The 12957-nt window shown below is 42.2% G+C and overlaps 3 protein-coding genes across 4 annotated transcripts in view; 2 read left to right on the top strand and 1 right to left on the bottom strand.

Moving 5' to 3' along the window:
• Positions 1-3529, bottom strand: part of LOC109487894 — a 9083-nt gene extending 5554 nt beyond the window's left edge. Inside the window, exons 1-3 of one of the 2 annotated variants that reach the window (XM_019792001.1) lie at positions 3369-3529; positions 1352-1405; positions 670-904 (exon numbers count right to left, since the gene is read on the bottom strand). In XM_019792001.1, the coding sequence (XP_019647560.1) occupies positions 670-904; positions 1352-1375 (259 nt within the window). In that variant the 5' untranslated portion in view covers positions 1376-1405; positions 3369-3529. The remainder of the gene's footprint in view (positions 1-669; positions 905-1351; positions 1406-3368) is intronic. The other variant, XM_019792002.1, reaches the window with a different exon arrangement.
• Positions 3530-3661: 132 nt separating this feature from the next.
• Positions 3662-9664, top strand: LOC109487893. Its single transcript, XM_019792000.1, has 8 exons — positions 3662-3865; positions 4834-5176; positions 5712-5884; positions 6583-6748; positions 7423-7572; positions 8141-8275; positions 8649-8707; positions 9406-9664. Exons 1-8 carry the CDS (start codon positions 3854-3856, stop codon positions 9565-9567), a joined length of 1200 nt encoding a protein of 399 aa, XP_019647559.1. The 5' UTR covers positions 3662-3853; the 3' UTR covers positions 9568-9664.
• A 1269-nt stretch (positions 9665-10933) lies between these two features.
• LOC109487905 overlaps positions 10934-12957 on the top strand; it is a 5433-nt gene continuing 3409 nt past the window's right edge. Inside the window, exons 1-2 of the mRNA XM_019792013.1 lie at positions 10934-11331; positions 12316-12462. Of these exons, the coding sequence (XP_019647572.1) occupies positions 11097-11331; positions 12316-12462 (382 nt within the window). The 5' untranslated portion in view covers positions 10934-11096. The remainder of the gene's footprint in view (positions 11332-12315; positions 12463-12957) is intronic.

Here is a 12957-nt window from a genome sequence, read left to right on the forward strand (position 1 = left end):
AGGAGAGATGAGAGAGAAGANAGTGAGAGAGAGAAGAGAGAGAAGATAGGGGAGAGATAGAAGAGAGAGAAGATAGGGGAGAGAGAAGATAGGGGAGAGAGAAGATAGGGGAGAGAGAAGAGAGAGAGAGAGAAGAGTCAGAGAGAGAGAAGAGAAGAGAGAGAGAAGAGAGAGAGAGAAAAGAAGAGTGAGAAGAGAGGAGAGAGAGAAGAGTAGGGAGAGATGAGAGAGAAGATAGGGGGGGAGAGAGAAGAGAGAAGATAGGAGAGAGAGAGGAGAGAGAGAAGATAGGGGAGAGAGAGAAGAGAGAGAAGATAGGGAGAGAGAGGAGAGAGAAGATAGGGGAGAGAGAGGAGAGAGAGGAGACAGAGAGAGAGAAGAGAGAGAGAGAGAGAGAGAGAGAGAGAGAGAGAGAGAGAGAGAGAGAGAGAGAGAGAGAGAGAGAGAGAGAGAGAGAGAGAGAGAGAGAGAGAGAGAGAGAGAGAGAGAGAGAGAGAGAGAGAGAGAGAGAGAGAGAGAGAGAGAGAGAGAGAGAGAGAGAGAGAGAGAGAGAGAGAGAGAGAGAGAGAGAGAGAGAGAGAGAGAGAGAGAGAGAGAGAGAGAGAGAGAAGAGAGTGAGAAGAGAGAGAGAGAGAAAGGGAGATAGAAGAGAGAGAGAATCTGACCCACCTATGTTAATATTCTCCATCTCCTTGACATCTGCCGGGAAAAATTTGCCAAGCCGCAGTTTCGACCCAACTTCGTACTCCTCCAGGTCGTTCTTTATCCGCAGGTACGTCTCCTTTACCTCCTTCATCCTCTGACTCCCACGGCGCTGTTCGAACTCTTTGACAGCTTCAGCGATGCCTCGTTGTTCGGCGTCGTCGTCCCAACGGTCGTGCCATCTTACTACCTCCTCGGTCTCCTGCGCCGGTGATAAACACAATTTACGGGGCACTTTTGCTACATATTTTAAAACCACGCACACAACAAGAAGAATTTGCTACTCTGGGGAGCTTTCGAGACTCACTCTTGATTTGTCTCTTCATCAACCAGGTTCTTTTACAGGGTGGCTATTGACAGTGCAAAAGATTATATAGACACACAATGCTGGGCGTTCGTAGATTAAAAACGAATGAGGGGCATGTTTACAAACAGCTAGGGTTTACATGCTTTTCAGGTACAATGTATGTAGATTTTATTCTGTTCACAGAAGATCGAGAAACAAATGATGTCATAGGAAATACCTTTCCTCGACAATAGAACATTGTATGACTTTGTAAAAAAAAAATACAATGTGAATATAGCGAGACACCTATTGTATTCATTCTTACGCTTTAAACCAGTATTGAAAGAAAGAGGATAAATTTACCTCCTTAGATTCTGAGCCTCCCATTCTTTCTGCAACGCAGGATTTCCGTGCGCCCTGAAAAGTGTCCGTTTCATAAAAATGTTCGTCAAAAAAACGGAGCATACAAATATTCAGATGTGCGTTACGTTTACAAACAGTAAGGCTAGTTACGGCAGACAAACACGACTATCCCTAGCCTGGTACATGGTGTCCATTCTATCGTGGTTTGGGCGGGCTCTCTTCGGGGCAATCCAGGCGCTATCCCCGCCCGACTCAACTGGGCACCCGTAGGAGTTTGTACGGCAAGAGTTCAATTAGATCACCGCAATATAGCCTGGTATCCAGTCTATCGTGGTTGGGGCAGGCTGCCTGCGGGGTTCCAATAGTTTCCCCCCGCCCAGTACAAAAAAACCGCCCGGTAGGACCTTTGCTTATAGTGTTTGGCACGCAAAAAAAAAGCGTGGTGGGGCTAATCAAACTCCCGCCGTGAAAAACCTACCGGGGGAACCTAGCTCGGGCGGGGAAGAGCTTCATCAGCCCCGAACAAAGCCCGCCCCAACTACGGTAGACTGGATACCAGGTTACCACGATATCACGCCGTGCATTATATTCATTTCTGCGATGTTCGTTACGTTTTACAAACAGTAAGGTTGTCTCTGTACGTAACATAAGGCAGAACATCAAGATTTGTAAACAGATTTGCAGGATGTTTCCCTTTAACAACCCCCTACCTACCCCACACCCTAACACACTCACACACACACAAAAGGTGCCATGACACTATCCTACAGCGCCACCTAGCTTTAGCCGAAGTACTGCAAGTAGAGGGGAAACAATAATTTGCATTGCTCTCCTATTATGATATTCCTAATCGTATACATTCATTATTCAAGATTCAAGCACGACTGTATCCCTAGCCTGGTGTTCAGTCTACCGTAGTTTGGGCGAGCTCACTTCAGAGCAGTGCAGGAGCTCTCCCCGCCCGACTCAACTAGGCACCCGTAGGAGTTTGCACGGCAAGAATTCAATTAGACCACCACGATATCGACGTCGTGCAAATCTCCTACGGGTGCCGAGTTGATTCCGGCGGGGACAGCTCCTGATGTTCCCGAAGAGAGGCCACCCGAAACCACGATAGACCGGACACCAGCTACAGGCTAGACTATCTTTCCGATTTTCTCTCGTAAACCTATCGTAGGTTGAATGTGAAAGAAGCTTGTCAAATTAATCTTAGCGTGTACGTTTTCGTGACTCGAAACCCATGGCAATATAGCGTATGTTGTAGTGTTCAAAGATACAAAAATGTAGCCAAATTACTACAGGATATTTCTTTGAAGCGGCCTTCTCTCACAGCCACAGCGGTAACCGGTTAATGCGATACCCGGTTGATTCATCCAATGTATACATGGTACACGAAAGCGAAACCAAATGATAAAGAGATCACGGTTTCGTATGTTTTCTAGCCTTGGATGTTAAATTGTAGCCTGGGTACCATCCGGATTTTCGCTACGCAACGCTTGAAAAAATCATTTTCGATTTTTTCGAGCGTTGCGTAGCGAAAATCCGGATGGTACCCAGGCTACTTAAATTGGACAGAAGAAGAACTTTATTGCGCAACGGATGTAGCGGGTACAACGTATGGCAAAATATACATAGTTACATAGTTGGTGATGCATACATAGTTGCAATTGGTGATGCTAAAATATCTTAGCAATTCTACTAACTGTTTTAAGAATCTGGTCTACTTTCATAAACAATATTTAACAATAAAGAAACACTAATTATACTAATATAACTCTATTGATAGTAATGTACTATGTCAGGAATTTATTACATTTTCTAGTTTTGTCAGCGAATTGTGTATAAATTGGCCTACATAAGTGGATATATTGACAGGATATGACAGTAGCATATATTGAATATCTCTGTCTTTGTATGGGGTAGCGTTATATCGGTCTTACATGTAATATATTGTACAGTGTACCTGGTAATATTAGGCTGCATTCACTTGAATAGAACATAAACGGAGCTGACTTACCGAACAAATCTGCTTGTCAAAGCGCTGTCTCTGACGTTAGGTACCCCACAGTAGCTGATACACAGACTGAATCTTTGTGTTAGCTGTACGTTTGTTGCACAGTTCTTTTAGCTGACAAGATGCGAAACTCTCGCTGAAAGATAGGTTTGTTACGCACGTATGAAACGGAGTCAAGAGGGGCCCGTGGTATTATAACATGTGACATGCGCACTTGAAACGTCAGGCCAGGCGACCGAACTAAACGTTTGTTCATATGCAAAACGAACCGAAACCTTTTCGGGGAAGTTCTGTTCATGGTCTGACTAAAAGGTTTCGACGACCGCCCCCACACACTGTACCCGCGGCTCTGGGTAAGCTGTCACGGTGTCCACAACTGTACCCGGCGTGTTTCAAGTGTGGACCAGTTAGTCGTTGCACCTCAGTGCGTCAAATACAGCGGAACTTCACTTGCGTTCGTATAACGTAAGCCGGGGACTGGAAAAAAAATGGGTGGTTCAGTGAGTATCATTTTCGAAAATTCATTATTTGGAACTCATGCTTTTGCCGCTTTCTCTATATAAGAACGCAACAACCCAACAGACGTACATGTACTTATGTGCTGTTTTACTGCATATTATTAGCCTCCTGTGCAGGCCTCCGGGCGTAGTCTCTACCCAGACTAACTACGCTGGCTATATTTACAAGTGTAGGAGAATATTTGTCAGGGGAGTTTGGCCACCTTGTAGGTTTGACTGACTTCGGAGGGAAAGAAACTACCTCCCCGCGGCCGGACTCCCTTGGCCAATTTTACTCTCTTTTTTGCCGAATTTTACGATCCGTATTCCCGTAGAAAGGCCTGGTGGAGGCTACTCCGGGCGGGTGGGACTTCTGATACTGCGTTTTGTAGAATATTTAACGGAGCGGGTACAAACTTTCTCTGAGCGGATGGTTGTTCCTAATGGCCGGCGTTAAAAAAGAAGGCGTTAAAAATTCTTCAAAACGCAGTATCAAAACTTCCACCCGCCCTGTCGCCTGCACAGTAGGCTACTGCATATTATGATGAGTCGACAATTCAAGGAAGGACTTCGCTACGGTGAAGCTAAGTCGCCTGTACACAAACCAAGCTACAGTGCTGTGTTACACAAATCATAGGAGAAAACATTTTCAATATTTCATGTATGGGGTTCCAGCCATTACAATGAAATATTATGATTATGAAATACCTTTATTGTACATTCATGCCACGACGGGCTAGGTACAGGTCAAGACTTAACAGACACATAACAAACGTATATAGACAAAAGATGCACTACTTGACTTAGACATACATACATAAAGAACATACAAGGGTACTATACTAGGCTAATACAGAGTGTTCTAGTCATTGAGCAAATATAGAGAGGTCAACTTCTTCTCGCTTTTTTGTACAGTGGGAAATGTGGGAGCAGATCATGTTAATCTTATTGAAAATGTACTATGTTCTCAGGGAAGCAAGCCTGAGCCAAGAGTAGAATATGTCAACAAGTACAAGAACGTCACAAAGGATAAGATCAAGGAGGCTGCGGAGGAGAAGAGACGAGAATACGAGAGGCAGGAGAAGGAGAAAAATGAGCGTCTTAGACAGCTACAGGAGGAAGCGGACACCAAGAGGGTGAAGCTACTTGATTATAGCTTTGGTGATGTCCGCGGGTCACGATACTTCGCTAAAATCGACATCAGTGACATGCAAGAGGGAGGCCTGAGGATCGGACTGTTCGGACCAACTGGATCAGGGAAAAGCAGCTTCATCAACACGTGCGAGAGGGCCTTGGAGCCAGGCCTTCGCAAAGGTAAGTTCGCGTTGTACTTTTGCTAAATATGTTTTTTATTAGGATATAGGTTTTACCCAAGTGCCAGATGTGTTGTGTTATAAAATAAGATAAAATAAAATAAAATATGGCACGGGAAACGCTTAAAATGCCGTTAAATGCGTACTCAAACATTTTGAATACAGTAGATACTAGTATATGATATGTTGGCGGTAGGAACGAAGCCTGTCTTGGTCGACACTTGGTCGACACTTGGTCGACACTTGGTCGACACTTGGTCGACACTTGGTCGACACTTGGTCGACACTTGGTCGACATGGCACTGGGTTCTCTAGTGGTATACACTGTTCTGACATAATCGCACATCGTGTCTACCGCACGCTCGGACGTTTTCCCTCGGGTTGTGTCCACGCTGGCGCCGTGTACCCAAGCGCATATTCGCCGGCGATTTCGTGATGGCTTACACGAACGCTCCACCACGTAATGATTAAAAAGGAACGGAGTAACGTGTTATTTAAACATCACGCCCAATTTTCGTGCGTTAATTTCCATGTAGGAACTGCCGATATCCAGTCGGCGGGTGGGGAGGGCACCATCGCCCTGCAGGAGTTCCTGGACTACCTTCAGAATGACTTCCGTCTTGTCGACACTCGAGGATTCTTCCAACATGGTGCTGAGGAGTTCACAGCGCTGACCAACATCGTCTTTGGAAGGATCAAACCTGGCGAGGTACGTCTGTAGGCTTTGTACATTTTGTACATTTCAAATTGATCATGTTTTCAGTTCAAATTGATAATTGTGAAAGTGAAAGACACTATTTACTGGTTGATTGTACCAGGGAAATTTCCCTAGCTCTGTATGACAATCAAGTACAATGAACAGTGAACTACGGCTAAGCGATCATTTCCAGAGTAGCCTGCAAGCCTCGTGAACGAGAACAGTCGGGATACGTACTCAAAAAAACATACGCTATTGAGGCAGATTAACAATGAATGAAAGACCTTTATTGTACTTTTGTGCTCTAACAAGCTTAGTACAGGTCATGGGTAAACAGGGAAAAGAATACAGAAATGACACTTACAAACTATACATACTAATGTGATCTACTATTTACAGGTTCAGCTTCTTCTCGCTTCTTGACGCAGTTAAAGATGTACGCACATATTGAGCTAATGATACATAGTTTGTCAAGTTTCACGAGGAATTCGAATTTTTCTAATCTGTCTAAATGTCTAAAGCTTGGGAACTTATCTATTACATAAGTATAGAGGGAATCCCTTCTATATAATATGCAGTCAACTACAAAATGGCATTCATCTTCAATATTATCTAGATTACAAAATTAACTAATATAACCGCTGGACTACGCACAGTGCTGACTCTTGATATCTTACGTTGCTCTCTTGTCAATCTTGTCCCCTCCACAGGAGATCGTCTTTAAGCAGCATGCGGACAAGGAAGACTCGGAGGAGTGGTTCCCCAACTGGCTCCACGCTATCATCATAGTTCTGTCGGCGGCAGACCCCCGTCTACAAGACGGCAACACTCATCTGAACAATCTCAACACCGTGCGCGAATTCATGCGTCCGAGAGGTACGTTAGCCTCTACCAGGCACCGCGGATCACTGGAAAAATAGTAGAAATTGGCCGAAATAAAGGGATAGTATACCAGAGAAGATCCAGGGCCATAGAAGCTCCAATTTGCGACCCACGGCGTCTATGGTCCTGGATCTTCTCTGGTGTACTATCCCTTTATTTCGGCCAATTTCTACTATTTTTCCAGCGATCCGCGGTGCCTGGTAGAGGCTAGAGGTACGTTACCCATACTGATTATTTCACACATATCTACTGGGGTTTCGTTGTATGAATTGAAACTTCATTTCATGTATTTGGAGACATGTAAGAAACTTGTGAACAAATGCAACATGGTGCAGCTACAGCGTCTAATCAATTCTTTTTGTTTACCGAAGGAAAACATATTGTTTTTGCTACATTTCCTCTTCTTCTCCAAACCAAAAAGGTCAATGACTTGAACAAGACGTCTGTCACCATGGTAACTGGTGTTGGGTTGCATCATGTTGCAATTTTATAGCAGGAGGGATTTAGACTTTTGTTGACATATTTGTGGATGTGTTTCAGTGAGAGTTTTTTACCTTCGCATATGGTCTACTCTGTTAAAACAGAGTAGACCATATGTGAAGGTAAACATTATGCATTAGCTTTGCAAATGTTACCTTTCTAGTTTCTTCTTGCTTTTTTTACTGTAGGAATAGCTCCGATCACAGTCATTACGCACCACGATATGATCGGCGAGGATCAAGAAGACGACATCCTGGCCAAAGCGTCTGCGGCAACCGGCAGCGCCCGTGACCACACCTTCTTTGTTACCAACTACCACGTGGACAAGACGGAAAGAGGTCAGTAGGAATAAACAGAACTGTGGTGAAAATAACAAATCATTATACTATTGTGGTACATGTACATGCTCCTCACATAATCACTTGTTTCCTTTGAAACAAGACATTCAAAATTTCACGTCTACTTTTATAAGTATTTAGAGCTGTTATGAATTGCTTATTTTATCAATTAGAGTGAATTTCTTGACGATTCTCTGCATCTACCACTGACACGTCTTCCCTAGTCTCCACCAGACTCCTTTGCAGGCGGAATAAATAGTAGAAATCGGCCAAAAAGAATGTGGCCGGCCAGTGGAGTTGGCCGGCCATAGAGGGTCCAGTTTGCCTGCATAGAATTAAATGGGCCCTCTATAGCATGCCAACTCCCCTGGTCAGCTACATTCTTTTAGTCCGATTTCTACTATTTATTGAGCCTGCAAAGGAGTCTGGTGGAGACTACGTCTTCCCCACATTTGCTATCACATACTGTCCCGTACTCCTAACATTTACTTGGGGGCAATCTTTCATTCGTTTACACCAGAGCGAAGGAACATAATATAACATATATTCTCTCCGCTTTCTTTCTCAGATTACACGACCGAAATAGAAGCCATGAAAGTCATGCGGTCGGCACTAAACGTAGCGGAGCGCTACGTCAAGATCCACAAGCAACAAGAAGAGTACAAGAGGGAGAGTGAAGCAAAGAAGAACCAGCAAGTGACAGGTGGGAAAGACCAATTGTAACTAGATAACCGAAGATAACATTTTGCAAAGCAAATGCATAATGTTTGGCTTTCGCATATGGTCTGCTCTGTTTATTCGTACTTAAACACATTCACATATATAGTGACAGGAGTCTACATGTAAATCCTTCCTGCTATGAAATTGCAACACAACATGATGCAACCCAACACTATTTCATCCTTGAATTTGTCTCTATCATGTTAACTACTGTTAATAATTCTACACCGCAAGCCTTAGAATACAGGAACTGTTCGAACGCCATTAAATTATACACATTCCTTTCCTACGAGCAACTAATGTATCAGTAATTCTGTGTATAATATTCTCACGATCATTCTTTTTTTTTTATTTAGGGCCCCAAGAAACTGTGGAAGATTTCTTCCGCCGCCTCTCTTCCAAGAAGCACATCCCGGTAAGTACAAAGAGTGGTTTAACTACTTCTATTGTGTGAAGAGAACTTTAGTATCAGAACCAAATATGAATGAATTGTTAAAAAAAAAGAATATCACCAAGACAGGTATGTATTTTCGCATTGAACTTCTAAATTCAGATTGACCAGTATACATGTAACGATTGCATTGGAGGTATACATATTGGAGGTATACATATACGATGGAGGTATACACAGGAACAAGCGTGGAATGCATCACCAGAATACACTGAAAAATTTAAGTTTTTTAAATTTTTGATGAAACAACATACAAAGTACAAGACACAGTGGTGGACACCTCTAGCACATTGCTAAACAAATAACAAATTACGAAACAGCAAATGGAGCAAAATACATAGATAGCAAAGATTATTGATCATTCTGTAACACTAAATGTTTTTGAACATTTTTAAACATTTAGTCAATTATAAACCATTTTGTGACTTTATAGAAAAAACTTTATTTGCAAAATCATGCCCGAAGGCTAATTGCTTTTACAATCAAGTATAATACTCGTTGCAATACAGTAACAGGAGACAGGTAACAACTGTCTGGAAAAACTTCTACTTCTACTACGCTAGCTATTATGGGGTTCGACTTCTTCGTTGAAGGCAGCACTTGGATAATGAATAGTCCCACATTCAATATATTCATAAGTCCTGTTCGCACACTGTACATAGCTTGAGCGACTGCAACCCACCATCGATAAGCTGAAGAAAGAAGACATCACCACGTCCAACTCCCTCAGGGACAACTGGGCAGAAGTCCAGGGGGAACTGGCATTGAGTGACCGGATGGCTGGCTACATCGACAAGGAACTAGCTGACACGTTCAAGGAATAGAACCTTTAGGTTTCACACAAAAGCAGAAACGCTATCTCAAGTCATGTAAGAATACTCGATGTCTAATGCTCAAGTTAAGGAATGGCTAACAATAAATTGCAAATCTATCTATCTATCTATCTATCTATCTATCTATCTATCTATCTATCTATCTATCTATCTCTATGTATGCCGTATGGATACGTACACAGATTCTGTTGAAAATCTTGAAAGTGAAACCACCATTGATGAGTCATTGCCGGTTTCTATCGCTATCTATCTATCTCTATACACATATATACTAAGTATTCCGTATGGGTACGTACACAACATTCTGTTGAAAATCTTGAAAGTGAAACCACCACGATCGTCCTTGATGAGTCATTGGTTTCTATCGCTGGGTCTTATCTATCTATCTATCCATCCATCCAACCAACCAACCATCCATCCATCCATTCATTCATTCATTCATTCATTCATTCATTCATTCATTCATCCATCCATCCATCCATCCATCCATCCATCCATCCATCCATCCATCTATCTCTATACACACATATATATACTATGTATTCCGTATGGGTACGCATACAACATCATTCTGTTGAAAATATTGAAAGTGAAACCACCACGATTGTCATTGATGAGTCATTGGTTTCTATCGTTGGGTCTTATCTATCTCTGTCTATATGTTACTTAGTATTCCATATGGGTACGTACACAACATTCTGCTGAAAATCTTGAAAGTGAAACCACCACGATCGATGTTGTTTCGTTGATGAGTCACTGGTTTCTATTGCTGGCGCTACGCCCGCTACATATGCACGCCACTCACGTACAAAACAACTTTGGTTAGGCTCGAGCCGGAACCCGGTATGACTTCATAGTTAGGCCACACTCCACAGCAATTAAATTTTATGGATGATATCCTCCGCCGACTCCAAATCTAATGCGAGCGAGCGAAAAAAAAAACAAGGTGGGCTGAAAAAAACAAGGTTGCTACATTTTAAAATTTTGACTCAATCATTGTACAAATGGTTTTGATTCAGTGGGAACATCACATATACACAGCCAGCATCACATATCACTGCATCAAAGTAAGAAACAAAACATTAAATCAGAGCCTTTTCTTATTTCCTATCTTTATAGTTATCTACCATACACCTTCCGACATGGCAACAGACATCCTTGCCCATTTTCGGCATGGTGACCACTGTCAAAAGGCAACAAAATTTCTTGTTTTTTTTTTTTCAAAATCAGGCGAAAATTAATGCGCGCGCTGATGTCATCCATAAAAATTACTTGCTGTGGCCTTATTTCGCTGGCGCAGGCACGGGGGTTGACCTGTGACCTTAGCAAGGTTACATTGGCATGAGTTCAAAACAACCATACAGACAAAAGCAGGGACTGTGCATTTGATACTTCAACCATTTCCGAACTGAACTGAGTCTGCCGTGACTGAACTGCCAAAGAAAAAGAAGTTCTGTTTCTGTCTATACCGAGTTTCGTAAATTCCAGCCTCCGTTGAGGACTAGAAAAAAACAGTGACGATGAGCTTGAGTAAGATCAACGATCTTAAAACGTTTCTCCAAGCCTACGAGTTAGGGAATATTACCAAGAGTTTTCCAGACGCCGAGGAAGGTGAAATGGAAGACTTTGACGGCGTGCGGATAGGTCTGTTCGGTATAACAGGGTCCGGGAAAAGCTCGTTCATTAACTCGGTAGTCATGGCCCTGAAAGACGAGGACGAGGGACCGGCCGTGATACAGAGTACTGGTGCTGAAGGTGGGTGACATAACAGATATTCAAATGATATATTAAGTAAAAAAAAACATGTAATGTATGATGTAAACACTTACTTAAAGGCATACAATGCAATTTCTGGGCGCCAAAACTGAATTTTTTGAAAGCCAATTTTCTGTTCATTCTTCTAATATAGCAAGTGGAATTAAATCCTATGCCATAGCATACCGATATCTGTGAGGCAAAAATGTGATGTTGCTAGGGGAAAACCGTTGCTTGTTTTGTATCGTAGGCTGGCTTTAGTTATTTATGGGTGGTACCCAAAAATAAAGGGACGCGCGGCTCACGTAGCTTGTGTTTATATATATGGGCTAGTGCAAACGCTTGAAATATGAAATAATCATAATGGACAAAAATGTGCTACGAAATGGCAGTAAATGTCAATATCAGACGGATTTCCTCCTCCAGGATAATTTTTGTTGTTTTTGCCGCCCTGAAATTGCAGGTTTCTTTTAATTACAATTAAACATGAAAAATACAAGACATGGTGGTGAGGTACTCTAGCTATAACTAATTCTAAACTCACCACCAAACATACAAGTATACAGTGACAAAATACATGACAAAAACAACAGAGAACAGCAAATGGGTGGAAATGGATCAATAAATGGTAAGGAAGAACATGTTTTGTAGGCTATGTAGGAGTTAAAATAAAATTGCAGATGGATGCCTTAAAAGACGATTTGGTCTAGGTTGTTGTCCATTATATTTCTGATTACTTTGTCCATTTTCAAACACGGTACAATGTATACTCTCCAAGCAGAGGTTTGGGTTTGGGGGGTATTTTTAACGTGTTTTTAGGCCAAGTTTGGTGGGAAAAAAATTCAGTGCAAAAGAGAAACCAAGTTTGGTGGGGGAAAAAATTCAGTGCAAAAGAGAAACCCCGATAAAAAAAAGCCTACAAACACGCTAAAAATACCCCCAAAACCTCTGCTTGGAGAGTAACAATGTATACCTTCTGTACAGGAACAATCATTTTGGAAGCCTTAACGATTACCGACGGTTTCACCCTACTGGACACGCGAGGGTTTGACCTGCTCGGTGGAGACGCCGAGAAGGAAATACTGGCCATTCTGAACGGCGACATTAAAGACGAGAGCGGCATCGACAGAAGTATGTTATATTCCTGTTCGATTCAACATTTTAATAAGTTCCATGCTTCTTATTTCAAACTTTCTTCCTATTTTCTTACACAGCATGGGTTGTCATAATATTTGATCTTTCTCTGGGAAGATAATGAGTACCTCTATAGTTAGTAGTAGCTGTAAATGTAGTAGAGTATACACAGGAGGTAAAAAATATTGCGTTGTTGATTATTTAGCGAAGGCTTGAACAAAATATACACGCCATTTGGCTAAGGTATAGTAAAGACAACAGTGTAGTCGACATTTTGTTTCGTCTATGTTTTCTATATGTATATGTAACATGTGTTTTTTTCATGATTAACTTGCACGACAAAGTGTTCGTTTTCAAGCGAAGTAGATCAAGAGAATCCCACCATGTGTTCTTATTTGGTGGGATTCTCTTGATTATTACCTGTGTGTGTGTGTGTGTGTCTGTGTCTGTGTGTGTGTGTGTGTGTGTGTGTGTGTGTGTGTGTGTGTGTGT

The sequence above is a fragment of the Branchiostoma belcheri genome, unplaced genomic scaffold (assembly GCF_001625305.1).
Source record: "Branchiostoma belcheri isolate BF01 breed outbred unplaced genomic scaffold, Haploidv18h27 scaffold9, whole genome shotgun sequence".
NCBI lineage: Eukaryota > Metazoa > Chordata > Leptocardii > Amphioxiformes > Branchiostomatidae > Branchiostoma > Branchiostoma belcheri.